Source organism: Platalea leucorodia (assembly GCF_965183815.1).
Source record: "Platalea leucorodia genome assembly, chromosome: 24".
Taxonomy (NCBI): domain Eukaryota; kingdom Metazoa; phylum Chordata; class Aves; order Pelecaniformes; family Threskiornithidae; genus Platalea; species Platalea leucorodia.
In genome coordinates, this window is record NC_138846.1 from 1810841 (window position 1) to 1828967 (window position 18127).

General features: G+C 54.9%; 5 protein-coding genes across 5 annotated transcripts; all 5 read right to left on the reverse strand.

Annotated features, from left to right (window-relative positions):
* Positions 1–716: 716 nt before the first annotated feature.
* LOC309600585 (feather beta keratin-like) lies at positions 717–1013 on the reverse strand (the record flags this gene model as incomplete). The annotated part of the gene is made up of 1 exon (XM_082332988.1): positions 717–1013. The coding sequence occupies one exon, from the start codon at positions 1011–1013 to the stop codon at positions 717–719; it is 297 nt and encodes a 98-aa protein (XP_082189114.1).
* A 3856-nt stretch (positions 1014–4869) lies between these two features.
* On the reverse strand, positions 4870–5166 carry LOC309600578 (feather beta keratin-like; the record flags this gene model as incomplete). The annotated part of the gene is made up of 1 exon (XM_082332981.1): positions 4870–5166. The coding sequence occupies one exon, from the start codon at positions 5164–5166 to the stop codon at positions 4870–4872; it is 297 nt and encodes a 98-aa protein (XP_082189107.1).
* Positions 5167–8295: 3129 nt separating this feature from the next.
* Positions 8296–8592, reverse strand: LOC309600586 (feather beta keratin-like; the record flags this gene model as incomplete). Its single annotated transcript, XM_082332989.1, has 1 exon — positions 8296–8592. One exon carries the CDS (start codon positions 8590–8592, stop codon positions 8296–8298), a length of 297 nt encoding a protein of 98 aa, XP_082189115.1.
* A 3841-nt stretch (positions 8593–12433) lies between these two features.
* On the reverse strand, positions 12434–12730 carry LOC309600587 (feather beta keratin-like; the record flags this gene model as incomplete). The annotated part of the gene is made up of 1 exon (XM_082332990.1): positions 12434–12730. One exon carries the CDS (start codon positions 12728–12730, stop codon positions 12434–12436), a length of 297 nt encoding a protein of 98 aa, XP_082189116.1.
* A 3783-nt stretch (positions 12731–16513) lies between these two features.
* LOC309600575 (feather beta keratin) lies at positions 16514–16810 on the reverse strand (the record flags this gene model as incomplete). Its single annotated transcript, XM_082332978.1, has 1 exon — positions 16514–16810. The coding sequence occupies one exon, from the start codon at positions 16808–16810 to the stop codon at positions 16514–16516; it is 297 nt and encodes a 98-aa protein (XP_082189104.1).
* Between the last annotated feature and the right edge of the window lie 1317 nt (positions 16811–18127).

Consider the following 18127-nt stretch of genomic DNA (forward strand, 5'->3'; position numbering starts at 1 on the left):
TCACCAACTGGAAGCCAGTATCCAGCCTTGCTTGGTACTCACGTGTCCCTTGGGGGAACTCCTGGCCACCCTTGGCATACTCAGACAATACCACACACCCCTCCAAAGCCCCATGCCTCTTCCAGTGACCATGGCCCTTGAGGGTACTGAGCTCCTACAGGCACAAGAGAGACATCCACCATTGGCCCTTACCCACCCACCCTTTCCCCCTCCACGGCATCCCATTTGCCCCTGGACAGCTTGGCTGGGCATCCCAGGAGGGAAGGAACACGAGGAGACCTCAAGCTACAATGCAGCATAAACTTTAATGAGTCTAAAGAGTGAAACAAAGCAGTGCATGGTGGAAGGGACCCGGGCCAGGCTGCTACAAGGGCAGCTGACGGTCAGGCACCCCTTCACAGCAATGGGACACGCATGTTCCTCCCACACACACATGGGGAGGGGGTGATGAGCAGGGCCCCCTCTCAACTTGCTTCAGGATGAAGCCATGGCACAGGAGAGCAGGAGACAACAGGGACTCGTGATGCGGAGAAGAACGCAGGAGAAGAAGAAGACATCAGTTGGCCGTGTTTCCAGACAGCACAGGCTGACACCTTTGCAGGAGGGCATGAGGGTGCTCAGCCCCTCTGGAAACCCTGGCCAGCAGCTCCATCCTCAGTCCGGCACATGGCTTTGGGCTTCCTGGTCGATGCACTCACTGGACGTCCAGCCCGCCTTTAGCAGGGCAGGCACCTTCTGCCGCAGTAGCGGCCACCAAGGCCAGAGAGGCCAAAGCCCCCCGAGGAGATGGGCACTCCCTCCTCACTCAGGATGCTGCCAACGGCCGCGGAGGTGGTGGATCCCACAGCGGTGTTCTGGGGGAAGGAGCTGAGGATGGGTCCGGGCAGGGTCACCACCACGGGAGAAGGCTGGATCACCACGCGGGAGTCCTGGCACTGCCTGACACAGGGCTCGTTGCAGCTGTTGGCAAGCGGGGTTGGGCCACAGGGACGGCACAGATCGTAGCAGGACATGGCTGTGGGACGGAGGTGCACCTGGGAGAGAAGGCAGGGAAAGCAGAGGCAGCATGTGAGGCGCAGCCTGACAGCCTGCTCGGCAAGAGAAGAGGCACAGGCTGGGGAGCAGGGACAGGCTTTGCAGGGAAGGAGAGAGTACTAGGAGACCCGGCCCCATGGTTTCCCCACAAAGAGAGCCCAAGACTTTCTCCCACCTCCCTCCCGTGTGGCAAAGAGAACAGAGAGGCTGGGAGCAGGAGCAAGGAGCAAGGCTCTCAGCAGAAGTTACACCGAGGCAAAGAATCGGTCGAGGCCAAAAGGCAAAGAGAAAAAGGAGAAAGACAAGAAACAGTTGAAGGCATTTGCAGCTCACCTTGCTCACCACGGAGGAGAAGGCAAGAGAAGTGGATGCGGGAGCCTGCAGTTGGACTGGCTTTTATACTGGTCCACACCGCCCCGGGCCCAGAGGTGCCCTTTGCACATGTAATGTGTTTACCAACAGGCTCATCTTGCATGCAAAGCATCACAATTACAGAAATGGGGACACTGCTTGCGTTCCCTGCAACGCTGCCTTTTCATTTCCCTGTTCATGCCATGCCCATTCAGCCGCACAGGCTCCTTTCAAGTGACAGTATTAGAGGGCAAAATGTTTCCTGGGAAGTGACACAGAAGTGAAGGAACAAGATGAAGGCAAAGAGAAGGAGATGGCCCATCCTGTCACTTTATGCCAACCTCACCCTCCTGGGGCTTGTTGTGAGGTTTTGTTCTAACACATGGGGCCTCTTTTCCTTCCAAACCTATCATTAAATGCCAGACTTCCAACAAGGTTCCTATCTGAGGACCAGCCACATCCTCAGCTTTCCCTAACAACCAGTTCGGGCTGTCTCAGGCACCCACTTTCCAAGCATGCCAGCTCTGCCCTTGGGCTTTAGCCCTTCTGTGATGTAAAGCATTGCTCTCAGGAGAGATAAGCCTGGCTCTTTTCCCTCTCACCTCTGTCAGCAGCATCGACAGGTCCCCAAGCGCAGGCAGGTTTCAGAAAGAAGGACATTGCCCTTCCACAACCAAGTATTGGATCACCGCTCCTGTTAAACTGCCATGTCCCCCACAAACAAAGGCACATGCTGGGGACCAATACATCGGCTATCCTCCTCCCCATGGTCCGCGCCTCAACTTCTGCTTTGGCTCAACCTACTGACAGGACAGCACACACAGCTCCAAGCACTCGGCGAGATCTCCGTGCAACCTAAAAGCCTTCCCGGAAGCAAGGGAGGGCTGGCAGTGCCAGCAAGGGCAGTGCGCAGAGCAGCAGATGTCAGGACCTCCCCAGAGGTGCATGCCAAGGGAAAGATTCAATGCTCTGCACTGCATTTCCAGGGGCAGAAGAGGAGCTGAATGTCCCCAAGAGGAATGACAGCCCAGCTTGGCGCACCAGCTGCACTCCTCAGACACCCCAGCTAGGTCCTCCTTGCAACGGGTGGACAAAACTCCTTCCCCAACTCAGCTGGGACTCCACCAGACACAGGCAACTCCCTAATCACTGAGGCCCAGGCCAAGTTCCCCATTGAAGTTGATGAAGAGAGCTCAGAAGGTACACACTGTTAACCTGATGATGACAGCAAAAGTCCATCCCAACAGAAATGCTGTCAGGGATCACTGAGAGCCAGCTGCTGCCTGCAGGATGGGAGCCAGGAGACGAGCATGGTCATAAGGCCAGGAGGGCAGCAGCCTCACTAGCAATGGCCCCATTGCACAGTACCTGAGCAAGGAAAACGCAGAGGCAGTAGACAGGTGCAGCCCAGAGTCCAGCTCAATGGTCAGGTTCATGGTGATGAAGCAGGACTGACATCAAGCAGGGCAGTCGTCCCACACGGGTCAGGAGCAGATCCAGTGGTGGCAACCTGGGTCAACAGAGCCCACTGATTGCTGACCAGGGCCATAACGACCAGACAGACCCAAGGAGAGGCTGGGAAACCAGTGGGCCACTTAGGGTCCGGATCAAGGGGGCTCATGGTCAGGCATAAGCAAATCTGCAAAAGAAGAGGAGGCTTACACTCCTGCCCCCAAGCTGAAGAAAGGGCTAAGGGCTCAGGACAGAGCTTTAATAGAGCCCTGGGTCAAAGGGAAGAGGGAGGAGTGAGAGACCCCAGGTGAGGCTCATCAGCGCCATTGGGCCTGTTGTTACTGCACTCAGGCCACTGGTGTGCAAGAAGAGGAAACCACCTGTGCACCTGGGACACAGGACACCAGCTCCATCTGTCACAGCAATGGGACCGAGAACGTCTTCCTTCAAGAAAGGAAGCTTACATTAATTTTACAAGTGCAAAATCTGTCTTTTCTTCATAAGGGCCCTTTCGACCAGATGCCTGCCCCAGAAAACCCACAGGTGGAGTCTCCTACCAGACCTTGATGCTCTCACAGCCAGCACCTATGGCGAGGCTCTGCCCAGAGGCTCCAGTGCCCTGCCGCACCCTGCTCTCTCTGATCACGTGCTGCGGATGCTGCCTTCCCTCCCTCCCTGGTACAATATTTTCACCCCACCGTGCTTCTGCTGTCAGCTCAGCACGGCTCCTGAAGGCTGATGGAGAGCGCATTGCCTGGGGGCCTTTCTGCACAGCAGGGCACGGGGATTTTGCTGACAGCAGCTGTCTTTCAGGGAAGACAGGGCTTTAGCTAGGGGGAAAGGCACCGTAGGGGTTCCCACAGCATACGGGACAAAATATCACCCGTGGAGGACTAGAGCAGGTGGGAGAGGAGATAGGCAGCTTGATCTCTCCTACATGCCCTGCAGCAGGAGCAACCACCACATCCCGGTGGAGTAGACCACATCCACTACATGCCAACCCCACGCACCAGCAAGGTTACTTCCCTCCCCGATGTTGGTGGTCCTGCAGTTCAGGGCAGAAGGGCAGGAAGACACAATGGCTGCCTCCTGGAGAGTTTCTTTCTTTCCTTCCTCTGGTGGGCAAGGGACAAAGAAGGCTAAATGCCCTGCCTTCAGTGTCATGGACCACAGGTCGTGGAAACTCCCAAGCAGTGACTGTGCAGCTCTGCCAACATTGCCGAGTCCTTCAGAAAGGGGCCTGAGGGGCAGAGAGATGGTCTGGGGGCAGAAGTGGAGGGGTACAAGTCCTTGGCCATCTGTCACACGTCACACGTGTCTTGGAGCCGTGGAAAGCAACACAGGGGTTTGCTGAGAGACACAACAAGTCTGGTGTGTTCAGGACAAAGGGATGTGGGTGACTTTGGGAAGGCTATACCACATGTAAAGGACAGTCCCCTCCAGGTGACCATTTCAGTTGGACACACCCTCCCAATCCGCAAGAAAGATACGAGTCCACCACATCCCTTCAGCCATGCCTTTGCCCTGTAGAGCATCCCATTTGCCCCTGGACAGCTTGGCTGGGCATCCCAGGAGGGAAGGAACACGAGGAGACCTCAAGCTACAATGCAGCATAAACTTTAATGAGTCTAAAGAGTGAAACAAAGCAGTGCATGGTGGAAGGGACCCGGGCCAGGCTGCTACAAGGGCAGCTGACGGTCAGGCACCCCTTCACAGCAACGGGACACGCATGTTCCTCCCACACACACATGGGGAGCGAGTGATGAGCAGGGCCCCCTCTCAACTTGCTTCAGGATGAAGCCATGGCACAGGAGAGCAGGAGACAACAGGGACTCGTGATGCGGAGAAGAACGCAGGAGAAGAAGAAGACATCAGTTGGCTGTGTTTCCAGACAGCACAGGCTGACACCTTTGCAGGAGGGCATGAGGGTGCTCAGCCCCTCTGGAAACCATGGCCAGCAGCTCCAACCTCAGTCCGGCACATGGCTTTGGGCTTCCTGGTCGATGCACTCACTGGACGTCCAGCCTGCCTTTAGCAGGGCAGGCACCTTCTGCCGCAGTAGCGGCCACCAAGGCCAGAGAGGCCAAAGCCCCCCGAGGAGATGGGCACTCCCTCCTCACTCAGGATGCTGCCAACGGCAGCAGAGGTGGTGGATCCCACAGCGGTGTTCTGGGGGAAGGAGCTGAGGATGGGTCCGGGCAGGGTCACCACCACGGGAGAGGGCTGGATCACCACGCGGGAGTCCTGGCACTGCCTGACGCAGGGCTCGTTGCAGCTGTTGGCAAGCGGGGTTGGGCCACAGGGACGGCACAGATCGTAGCAGGACATGGCTGTGGGACGGAGGTGCACCTGGGAGAGAAGGCAGGGAAAGCAGAGGCAGCATGTGAGGCGCAGCCTGACAGCCTGCTCGGCAAGAGAAGAGGCACAGGCTGGGGAGCAGGGACAGGCTTTGCAGGGAAGGAAAGAGTACTAGGAGACCCGGCCCCATGGTTTCCCCGCAAAGAGAGCCCAAGACTTTCTCCCACCTCCCTCCCGTGTGGCAAAGAGAACAGAGAGGCTGGGAGCAGGAGCAAGGAGCAAGGCTCCCAGCAGAAGTTACACCGAGGCAAAGACTCGGTCGAGGCCAAAAGGCAAAGAGAAAAAGGAGACAGACAAGAAACAGTTGAAGGCATTTGCAGCTCACCTTGCTCACCAAGGAGGAGAAGGCAAGAGAAGTGGATGCAGGTGCCTGCAGTTGGACTGGCTTTTATACTGGTCCACACCGCCCCGGGCCCAGAGGTGCCCTTTGCACATGTAATGTGTTTACCAACAAGCTCATATTTTATGCTAAGCATCCCACTTATGTAAATGGGGTGGTTGTTTACGTTCCCTGCAACGCTGCCTTTTCATTTCCCTGTTCATGCCATGCCCATTCAGCCACTCAGGCTCCTTTCAAGCGACAGTATTAGAGGGCAAAATATTTCCAGGTGAATTTACAACAAAAATCAGGCTGATGTTTCAGCCAACTGGGTGGAGTGCTGCCATATTTTCTGGTGATCTCAGCATCTTACCCTCCTGAGGCATGCTTTTAGCCTTTGTTATAATGAATGCAGGTTTTTTTCATTATAAATATAAGATTAAAGTACAGGCTTTCTTTATGTTGGGACTGGCCAAACTCATTGCTCTCTGTGCCTCCAAGGCCTTTTAAGCTTTCTTAGGCATCATTTTTTCATCAGGTAGACTATGCTGTTGGGTTTTTGAACTTTCTTTGGTATCTCACATAGCCCTTAGAAAAAATTATTCTGTCTGTTTTGCCTTCTCATCTCTTTCAGCATTGCCCTGAGTTCCCCAGTCACCAGAACAAGAATGTTACAGAAAGAATGACGTTGCTTTCCCACAAGTAAGTATTAGTTAGCCACTGCTGATATCTTGCAGAAACCACTCCCTAACAAGAACATCTTCAGACTTCAAAACACTTACTTCTTCCATTCCCCATGTCCATACCACAACTTCTGCTTTGGCTCAACCTACTGACAGGACAGCACACACAGCTCCAAGCACTCGGCGAGATCTCCGTGCAACCTAAAAGCCTTCCCGGAAGCAAGTGAGGGCTGGCAGTGCCAGCAAGGGCAGTGCGCAGAGCAGCAGATGTCAGGACCTCCCCAGAGGTGCATGCCAAGGGAAAGATTCAATGCTCTGCACTGCATTTCCAGGGGCAGAAGAGGAGCTGAATGTCCCCAAGAGGAATGACAGCCCAGCTTGGCGCACCAGCTGCACTCCTCAGACACCCCAGCTAGGTCCTCCTTGCAACGGGTGGACAAAACTCCTTCCCCAACTCAGCTGGGACTCCACCAGACACAGGCAACTCCCTAATCACTGAGGCCCAGGCCAAATTCCTCATTCAGGAAGATGAAGGGAACTTTCAGGTGAACAAGAGATGTTTATCTAAGCATATATACATGCAGAAGAAACCCCTTGTATGACTGCAACACAGCAGCCATTCATGGAATGGAAGGATTTCCTTCAAACATAAAAGATTTTTCATTATGCTCAAAACATGGTACAAACAGGTTTTCTATCCATGGCACTTGCACTTAAAAATATTCCACAGCAAAATATTAAGTGCAAAGAAGCCATTTCCTACAATCTCTTCATTCTCCCCTACTCAGCCCCCCATACTGAGGGGCTACATAAAGGCTCAAGCATCCTGACACACCCTGCTCCCTCAGAGCATGTACTGAGGATTTTGCCTTCCTTCCCTGGTTCGATCTTGACCTTGCTTCTTCTAATGGCTCAGCATAGTTTACAATTAGAGATGAATTACTACAGGGTCTCTCAGCTGATAAAGACAGAGGGGTATTTTGGAGGATATCTTTTTTTCAGGGAAGACAAGAAGATAACCATCTCATGCTAACATTTACTTTTCACTCCAGGATAGTGAACAACACTAGTCTTTGACTCTGTCAGAAGCAGGACTGTAGGACCAGGTGCAAAACTTTCCCCATGGAAAAAAAGACCACAGAAGGGAGGGAAAGAGAAGAAAATGGAAAATTAGAATTCATATTTCCCTTCACACAGTTGCCCTGCCTGCCACGTCTCCCTTCAGCTCCTTTGGGACTCCCTCCAGTACCAGGGCTTGGAAGAAGTGCTTGGAGGACGGAAGGGCAAGGGACACGTTGCAAGTGGTAACATGAGACCAGAGCCTTGGCCAGGTGGGCGTTAGCCTGCACAGAAACGTCTTCCAGCAGGCCAATGGCTTGCCTCACCAACTGGAAGCCAGTATCCAGCCTTGCTTGGTACTCACGTGTCCCTTGGGGGAACTCCTGGCCACCCTTGGCATACTCAGACAATACCACACACCCCTCCAAAGCCCCATGCCTCTTCCAGTGACCATGGCCCTTGAGGGTACTGAGCTCCTACAGGCACAAGAGAGACATCCACCATTGGCCCTTACCCACCCACCCTTTCCCCCTCCACGGCATCCCATTTGCCCCTGGACAGCTTGGCTGGGCATCCCAGGAGGGAAGGAACACGAGGAGACCTCAAGCTACAATGCAGCATAAACTTTAATGAGTCTAAAGAGTGAAACAAAGCAGTGCATGGTGGAAGGGACCCGGGCCAGGCTGCTACAAGGGCAGCTGACGGTCAGGCACCCCTTCACAGCAATGGGACACGCATGTTCCTCCCACACACACATGGGGAGGGGGTGATGAGCAGGGCCCCCTCTCAACTTGCTTCAGGATGAAGCCATGGCACAGGAGAGCAGGAGACAACAGGGACTCATGATGCGGAGAAGAACGCAGGAGAAGAAGAAGACATCAGTTGGCCGTGTTTCCAGACAGCACAGGCTGGCACCTTTGCAGGAGGGCATGAGGGTGCTCAGCCCCTCTGGAAACCCTGGCCAGCAGCTCCATCCTCAGTCCGGCACATGGCTTTGGGCTTCCTGGTCGATGCACTCACTGGACGTCCAGCCCGCCTTTAGCAGGGCAGGCACCTTCTGCCGCAGTAGCGGCCACCAAGGCCAGAGAGGCCAAAGCCCCCCGAGGAGATGGGCACTCCCTCCTCACTCAGGATGCTGCCAACGGCAGCAGAGGTGGTGGATCCCACAGCGGTGTTCTGGGGGAAGGAGCTGAGGATGGGTCCGGGCAGGGTCACCACCACGGGAGAGGGCTGGATCACCACGCGGGAGTCCTGGCACTGCCTGACACAGGGCTCGTTGCAGCTGTTGGCAAGCGGGGTTGGGCCACAGGGACGGCACAGATCGTAGCAGGACATGGCTGTGGGACGGAGGTGCACCTGGGAGAGAAGGCAGGGAAAGCAGAGGCAGCATGTGAGGCGCAGCCTGACAGCCTGCTCGGCAAGAGAAGAGGCACAGGCTGGGGAGCAGGGACAGCCTGCGTAGGGAGGAAGAGAACATAAGGAGCCACGGTCCCCAAGATTTCCCTGTAACAAAAGCCCAAGCCCTTGTCCCACCTCCCATCACAGTGGCAAGGAGCCAAGACTCAGGAACACAACCAAAGAGCAAGACTCTCAGCAAAAGCTACACTGAGGTCCGAAGACACAGTGGAGAACAACAGAAAGAGGAGAGTGAGGCCAAAGAGGTTGCAGCTCACCTTGCTCACCACGGAGGAGAAGGCAAGAGAAGTGGATGCGGGAGCCTGCAGTTGGACTGGCTTTTATACTGGTCCACACCGCCCCGGGCCCACAGGCGCCCTTTGCACATGTAATGTGTTTACCAACAGGCTCATCTTGCATGCAAAGCATCACAATTACAGAAATGGGGACACTGCTTGCGTTCCCTGCAACGCTGCCTTTTCATTTCCCTGTTCATGCCATGCCCATTCAGCCGCACAGGCTCCTTTCAAGTGACAGTATTAGAGGGCAAAATGTTTCCAGGGAAGTGACACAGAAGTGAAGGAACAAGATGAAGGCAAAGAGAAGGAGATGGCCCATCCTGTCAGTTTATGCCAACCTCACCCTCCTGGGGCTTGTTGTGAGGTTTTGTTCTAACACATGGGGCCTCTTTTCCTTCCAAACCTATCATTAAATGCCAGACTTCCAACAAGGTTCCTATCTGAGGACCAGCCACATCCTCAGCTTTCCCTAACAACCAGTTCGGGCTGTCTCAGGCACCCACTTTCCAAGCATGCCAGCTCTGCCCTTGGGCTTTAGCCCTTCTGTGATGTAAAGCATTGCTCTCAGGAGAGATAAGCCTGGCTCTTTTCCCTCTCACCTCTGTCAGCAGCATCGACAGGTCCCCAAGCGCAGGCAGGTTTCAGAAAGAAGGACATTGCCCTTCCACAACCAAGTATTGGATCACCGCTCCTGTTAAACTGCCATGTCCCCCACAAACAAAGGCACATGCTGGGGACCAATACATCGGCTATCCTCCTCCCCATGGTCCGCGCCTCAACTTCTGCTTTGGCTCAACCTACTGACAGGACAGCACACACAGCTCCAAGCACTCGGCGAGATCTCCGTGCAACCTAAAAGCCTTCCCGGAAGCAAGTGAGGGCTGGCAGTGCCAGCAAGGGCAGTGCGCAGAGCAGCAGATGTCAGGACCTCCCCAGAGGTGCATGCCAAGGGAAAGATTCAATGCTCTGCACTGCATTTCCAGGGGCAGAAGAGGAGCTGAATGTCCCCAAGAGGAATGACAGCCCAGCTTGGCGCACCAGCTGCACTCCTCAGACACCCCAGCTAGGTCCTCCTTGCAACGGGTGGACAAAACTCCTTCCCCAACTCAGCTGGGACTCCACCAGACACAGGCAACTCCCTAATCACTGAGGCCCAGGCCAAGTTCCCCATTGAAGTTGATGAAGAGAGCTCAGAAGGTACACACTGTTAACCTGATGATGACAGCAAAAGTCCATCCCAACAGAAATGCTGTCAGGGATCACTGAGAGCCAGCTGCTGCCTGCAGGAAGGGAGCCAGGAGACGAGCATGGTCATAAGGCCAGGAGGGCAGCAGCCTCACTAGCAATGGCCCCATTGCACAGTACCTGAGCAAGGAAAACGCAGAGGCAGTAGACAGGTGCAGCCCAGAGTCCAGCTCAATGGTCAGGTTCATGGTGATGAAGCAGGACTGACATCAAGCAGGGCAGTCGTCCCACACGGGTCAGGAGCAGATCCAGTGGTGGCAACCTGGGTCAACAGAGCCCACTGATTGCTGACCAGGGCCATAACGACCAGACAGACCCAAGGAGAGGCTGGGAAACCAGTGGGCCACTTAGGGTCCGGATCAAGGGGGCTCATGGTCAGGCATAAGCAAATCTGCAAAAGAAGAGGAGGCTTACACTCCTGCCCCCAAGCTGAAGAAAGGGCTAAGGGCTCAGGACAGAGCTTTAATAGAGCCCTGGGTCAAAGGGAAGAGGGAGGAGTGAGAGACCCCAGGTGAGGCTCATCAGCACCATTGGGCCTGTTGTTACTGCACTCAGGCCACTGGTGTGCAAGAAGAGGAAACCACCTGTGCACCTGGGACACAGGACACCAGCTCCATCTGTCACAGCAATGGGACCGAGAACGTCTTCCTTCAAGAAAGGAAGCTTACATTAATTTTACAAGTGCAAAATCTGTCTTTTCTTCATAAGGGCCCTTTCGACCAGATGCCTGCCCCAGAAAACCCACAGGTGGAGTCTCCTACCAGACCTTGATGCTCTCACAGCCAGCACCTATGGCGAGGCTCTGCCCAGAGGCTCCAGTGCCCTGCCGCACCCTGCTCTCTCTGATCACGTGCTGCGGATGCTGCCTTCCCTCCCTCCCTGGTACAATATTGTCACCCCACCGTGCTTCTGCTGTCAGCTCAGCACGGCTCCTGAAGGCTGATGGAGAGCGCATTGCCTGGGGGCCTTTCTGCACAGCAGGGCACGGGGATTTTGCTGACAGCAGCTGTCTTTCAGGGAAGACAGGGCTTTAGCTAGGGGGAAAGGCACCGTAGGGGTTCCCACAGCATACGGGACAAAATATCACCCGTGGAGGACTAGAGCAGGTGGGAGAGGAGATAGGCAGCTTGATCTCTCCTACATGCCCTGCAGCAGGAGCAACCACCACATCCCGGTGGAGTAGACCACATCCACTACATGCCAACCCCACGCACCAGCAAGGTTACTTCCCTCCCCGATGTTGGTGGTCCTGCAGTTCAGGGCAGAAGGGCAGGAAGACACAATGGCTGCCTCCTGGAGAGTTTCTTTCTTTCCTTCCTCTGGTGGGCAAGGGACAAAGAAGGCTAAATGCCCTGCCTTCAGTGTCATGGACCACAGGTCATGGAAACTCCCAAGCAGTGACTGTGCAGCTCTGCCAACATTGCCGAGTCCTTCAGAAAGGGGCCTGAGGGGCACAGAGAGATGGTCTGGGGGCAGAAGTGGAGGGATACAAGTCCTTGGCCATCTGTCACACGTCACATGTGTCTTGGAGCCGTGGAAAGCAACACAGGGGTTTGCTGAGAGACACAACAAGTCTGGTGTGTTCAGGACAAAGGGATGTGGGTGACTTTGGGAAGGCTATACCACATGTAAAGGACAGTCCCCTCCAGGTGACCATTTCAGTTGGACACACCCTCCCAATCCGCAAGAAAGATACGAGTCCACCACATCCCTTCAGCCATGCCTTTGCCCTGTAGAGCATCCCATTTGCCCCTGGACAGCTTGGCTGGGCATCCCAGGAGGGAAGGAACACGAGGAGACCTCAAGCTACAATGCAGCATAAACTTTAATGAGTCTAAAGAGTGAAACAAAGCAGTGCATGGTGGAAGGGACCCGGGCCAGGCTGCTACAAGGGCAGCTGACGGTCAGGCACCCCTTCACAGCAATGGGACACGCATGTTCCTCCCACACACACATGGGGAGGGGGTGATGAGCAGGGCCCCCTCTCAACTTGCTTCAGGATGAAGCCATGGCACAGGAGAGCAGGAGACAACAGGGACTCGTGATGCGGAGAAGAACGCAGGAGAAGACGAAGACATCAGTTGGCTGTGTTTCCAGACAGCACAGGCTGGCACCTTTGCAGGAGGGCATGAGGGTGCTCAGCCCCTCTGGAAACCCTGGCCAGCAGCTCCATCCTCAGTCCGGCACATGGCTTTGGGCTTCCTGGTCGATGCACTCACTGGACGTCCAGCCCGCCTTTAGCAGGGCAGGCACCTTCTGCCGCAGTAGCGGCCACCAAGGCCAGAGAGGCCAAAGCCCCCCGAGGAGATGGGCACTCCCTCCTCACTCAGGATGCTGCCAACGGCAGCAGAGGTGGTGGATCCCACAGCGGTGTTCTGGGGGAAGGAGCTGAGGATGGGTCCGGGCAGGGTCACCACCACAGGAGAGGGCTGGATCACCACGCGGGAGTCCTGGCACTGCCTGACACAGGGCTCGTTGCAGCTGTTGGCAAGCGGGGTTGGGCCACAGGGACGGCACAGATCGTAGCAGGACATGGCTGTGGGACGGAGGTGCACCTGGGAGAGAAGGCAGGGAAAGCAGAGGCAGCATGTGAGGCGCAGCCTGACAGCCTGCTCGGCAAGAGAAGAGGCACAGGCTGGGGAGAAGGGACAGGCTTTGCAGGGAAGGAGAGAGTACTAGGAGTCCCGGCCCCATGGTTTCCTCGCAAAGAGAGCCCAAGACTTTCTCCCACCTCCCTCCCATGTGGCAAAGAGAACAGAGAGGCTGGGAGCAGGAGCAAGGAGCAAGGCTCCCAGCAGAAGTTACACCGAGGCAAAGACTCAGTCGAGGCCAAAAGGCAAAGAGAAAAAGGAGACAGACAAGAAACAGTTGAAGGCATTTGCAGCCCACCTTGCTCACCAAGGAGGAGAAGGCAAGAGAAGTGGATGCGGGTGCCTGCAGTTGGACTGGCTTTTATACTGGTCCACACCGCCCCGGGCCCAGAGGTGCCCTTTGCACATGTAATGTGTTTACCAACAAGCTCATATTTTATGCTAAGCATCCCACTTATGTAAATGGGGTGGTTGTTTACGTTCCCTGCAACGCTGCCTTTTCATTTCCCTGTTCATGCCATGCCCATTCAGCCACTCAGGCTCCTTTCAAGCGACAGTATTAGAGGGCAAAATATTTCCAGGTGAATTTACAACAAAAATCAGGCTGATGTTTCAGCCAACTGGGTGGAGTGCTGCCATATTTTCTGGTGATCTCAGCATCTTACCCTCCTGAGGCATGCTTTTAGCCTTTGTTATAATGAATGCAGGTTTTTTTCATTATAAATATAAGATTAAAGTACAGGCTTTCTTTATGTTGGGACTGGCCAAACTCATTGCTCTCTGTGCCTCCAAGGCCTTTTAAGCTTTCTTAGGCATCATTTTTTCATCAGGTAGACTATGCTGTTGGGTTTTTGAACTTTCTTTGGTATCTCACATAGCCCTTAGAAAAAATTATTCTGGCTGTTTTGCCTTCTCATCTCTTTCAGCATTGCCCTGAGTTCCCCAGTCACCAGAACAAGAATGTTACAGAAAGAATGACGTTGCTTTCCCACAAGTAAGTATTAGTTAGCCACTGCTGATATCTTGCAGAAACCACTCCCTAACAAGAACATCTTCAGACTTCAAAACACTTACTTCTTCCATTCCCCATGTCCATACCACAACTTCTGCTTTGGCTCAACCTACTGACAGGACAGCACACACAGCTCCAAGCACTCGGCGAGATCTCCGTGCAACCTAAAAGCCTTCCCGGAAGCAAGTGAGGGCTGGCAGTGCCAGCAAGGGCAGTGCGCAGAGCAGCAGATGTCAGGACCTCCCCAGAGGTGCATGCCAAGGGAAAGATTCAATGCTCTGCACTGCATTTCCAGGGGCAGAAGAGGAGCTGAATGTCCCCAAGAGGAATGACAGCCCAGCTTGGCGCACCAGCTGCACTCCTCAGACACCCCAGCTAGGTCCTCCTTGCAACGGGTGGACAAAACTCCTTCCCCAACTCAGCTGGGACTCCACCAGACACAGGCAACTCCCTAATCACTGAGGCCCAGGCCAAGTTCCCCATTGAAGTTGATGAAGAGAGCTCAGAAGGTACACACTGTTAACCTGATGATGACAGCAAAAGTCCATCCCAACAGAAATGCTGTCAGGGATCACTGAGAGCCAGCTGCTGCCTGCAGGATGGGAGCCAGGAGACGAGCATGGTCATAAGGCCAGGAGGGCAGCAGCCTCACTAGCAATGGCCCCATTGCACAGTACCTGAGCAAGGAAAACGCAGAGGCAGTAGACAGGTGCAGCCCAGAGTCCAGCTCAATGGTCAGGTTCATGGTGATGAAGCAGGACTGACATCAAGCAGGGCAGTCGTCCCACACGGGTCAGGAGCAGATCCAGTGGTGGCAACCTGGGTCAACAGAGCCCACTGATTGCTGACCAGGGCCATAACGACCAGACAGACCCAAGGAGAGGCTGGGAAACCAGTGGGCCACTTAGGGTCCGGATCAAGGGGGCTCATGGTCAGGCATAAGCAAATCTGCAAAAGAAGAGGAGGCTTACACTCCTGCCCCCAAGCTGAAGAAAGGGCTAAGGGCTCAGGACAGAGCTTTAATAGAGCCCTGGGTCAAAGGGAAGAGGGAGGAGTGAGAGACCCCAGGTGAGGCTCATCAGCGCCATTGGGCCTGTTGTTACTGCACTCAGGCCACTGGTGTGCAAGAAGAGGAAACCACCTGTGCACCTGGGACACAGGACACCAGCTCCATCTGTCACAGCAATGGGACCGAGAACGTCTTCCTTCAAGAAAGGAAGCTTACATTAATTTTACAAGTGCAAAATCTGTCTTTTCTTCATAAGGGCCCTTTCGACCAGATGCCTGCCCCAGAAAACCCACAGGTGGAGTCTCCTACCAGACCTTGATGCTCTCACAGCCAGCACCTATGGCGAGGCTCTGCCCAGAGGCTCCAGTGCCCTGCCGCACCCTGCTCTCTCTGATCACGTGCTGCGGATGCTGCCTTCCCTCCCTCCCTGGTACAATATTTTCACCCCACCGTGCTTCTGCTGTCAGCTCAGCACGGCTCCTGAAGGCTGATGGAGAGCGCATTGCCTGGGGGCCTTTCTGCACAGCAGGGCATGGGGATTTTGCTGACAGCAGCTGTCTTTCAGGGAAGACAGGGCTTTAGCTAGGGGGAAAGGCACCGTAGGGGTTCCCACAGCATACGGGACAGCACAGGAGGTGCCCCTCACTCTACCTGACGCAGGAGTGGGGGGAGCACAGGACAAAATATCACCCGTGGAGGACTAGAGCAGGTGGGAGAGAGCAGTTCAGGGCAGAAGGGCAGGAAGACACAATGGCTGCCTCCTGGAGAGTTTCTTTCTTTCCTTCCTCTGGTGGGCAAGGGACAAAGAAGGCTAAATGCCCTGCCTTCAGTGTCATGGACCACAGGTCATGGAAACTCCCAAGCAGTGACCGTGCAGCTCTGCCAACATTGCCAAGTCCTTCAGAAAGGAGCCTGAGGGGCACAGAGAGATGGTCTGGGGGCAGAAGTGGAGGGGTACAAGTCCTTGGCCATCTGTCACACGTCACACGTGTCTTGGAGCCGTGGAAAGCAACACAGGGGTTTGCTGAGAGACACAACAAGTCTGGTGTGTTCAGGACAAAGGGATGTGGGTGACTTTGGGAAGGCTATACCACATGTAAAGGACAGTCCCCTCCAGGTGACCATTTCAGTTGGACACACCCTCCCAATCCGCAAGAAAGATACGAGTCCACCACATCCCTTCAAGCCATGCCTTTGCCCTGTAGAGCATCCCATTTGCCCCTGGACAGCTTGGCTGGGCATCCCAGGAGGGAAGGAACACGAGGAGACCTCAAGCTACAATGCAGCATAAACTTTAATGAGTCTAAAGAGTGAAACAAAGCAGTGCATGGTGGAAGGGACCCGGGCCAGGCTGCTACAAGGGCAGCTGACGGTCAGGCACCCCTTCACAGCAATGGGACACGCATGTTCCTCCCACACACACATGGGGAGCGAGTGATGAGCAGGGCCCCCTCTCAACTTGCTTCAGGATGAAGCCATGGCACAGGAGAGCAGGAGACAACAGGGACTCGTGATGTGGAGAAGAACGCAGGAGAAGAAGAAGACATCAGTTGGCTGTGTTTCCAGACAGCACAGGCTGGCACCTTTGCAGGAGGGCATGAGGGTGCTCAGCCCCTCTGGAAACCCTGGCCAGCAGCTCCATCCTCAGTCCGGCACATGGCTTTGGGCTTCCCGTCGATGCACTCACTGGACCTCCAGCCCGCCTTTAGCAGGGCAGGCACCTTCTGCCGCAGTAGCGGCCACCAAGGCCAGAGAGGCCAAAGCCCCCCGAGGAGATGGGCACTCCCTCAGCACTCAAGATGCTGCCAACGGCCGCGGAGGTGGTGGATCCCACAGCGGTGTTCTGGGGGAAGGAGCTGAGGATGGGTCCGGGCAGGGTCACCACCACGGGAGATGGTTCAATAATCACCCGGGAGTCCTGGCACTGCCTGACGCAGGGCTCGTTGCAGCTGTTGGCAAGCGGGGTTGGGCCACAGGGACGGCACAGATCGTAGCAGGACATGGCTGTGGGACGGAGGTGCACCTGGGAGAGAAGGCAGGGAAAGTACAGGCAGCATGTGAGGCGCAGCCTGACAGCCTGCTCGGCAAGAGAAGAGGCACAGGCTGGGGAGCAGGGACAGGCTTTGCAGGGAAGGAGAGAGTACTAGGAGTCCCGGCCCCATGGTTTCCCCGCAAAGAGAGCCCAAGACTTTCTCCCACCTCCCTCCCGTGTGGCAAAGAGAACAGAGAGGCTGGGAGCAGGAGCAAGGAGCAAGGCTCTCAGCAGAAGTTACACCGAGGCAAAGACTCGGTCGAGGCCAAAAAGCAAAGAGAAAAAGGAGAAAGACAAGAAACAGTTGAAGGCATTTGCAGCTCACCTTGCTCACCACGGAGGAGAAGGCAAGAGAAGTGGATGCGGGAGCCTGCAGTTGGACTGGCTTTTATACTGGTCCACACCGCCCCGGGCCCACAGGCGCCCTTTGCACATGTAATGTGTTTACCAACAGGCTCATCTTGCATGCAAAGCATCACAATTACAGAAATGGGGACACTGCTTGCGTTCCCTGCAACGCTGCCTTTTCATTTCCCTGTTCATGCCATGCCCATTCAGCCGCACAGGCTCCTTTCAAGTGACAGTATTAGAGGGCAAAATGTTTCCAGGGGAAACGACCCGTCAGCATAGGCAGATGGTGCAGCCAGTGATGAGGAGTGTCCCACCTCCCAGGTGATGCCATCGCCTTGCCCTCCAGGGTCTGACTTTAAGGATTCTCATAATGAACGGGGCATGTTTTCTTGCAACCCTAAAATACAATGCTAGACTTAAAAAGAATTTTCTGTGACAGGAGTCACTGTATCCATTGCGTAACCTAATACCTCACTCCATCAAATTTAGGCATGAATTTCCCAGTCACCTTGGATACCCTGTAGGGTTTTAGGCTCAGCAATTTAACATCAAGAGAAATCCATATGCTCTTTGCCTTTCCTTACCTTATCTGGAGAGCCTCCAGCAGCCTCCAGTCAACAGGAGAAGGATATTTGAGAAGCAGAGACAATCCTCTCCAGCACACACGAGGTCTACTCCCCGCCCCGCTCCCAGCACCAAGGGTCAGTGCTGGGGCTTCCCAACTCTTCCTTCTTCATCCCCAAGGCTGCCATAGCCCAAGGCTTCTTTGATCCTGCACACCAACTCAATAACAGGCAAAACATCACCCATGGAGGACTAGAGCAGGTGGGAGGAAAGGACAGGCAGCTTGTCCTCTCCTACATCACCAACTATGTGACAACTTCACACACGAGCAAGGTTACTTCCTTCCCTGCTGTTGGTGCTCTTACAGTTCAG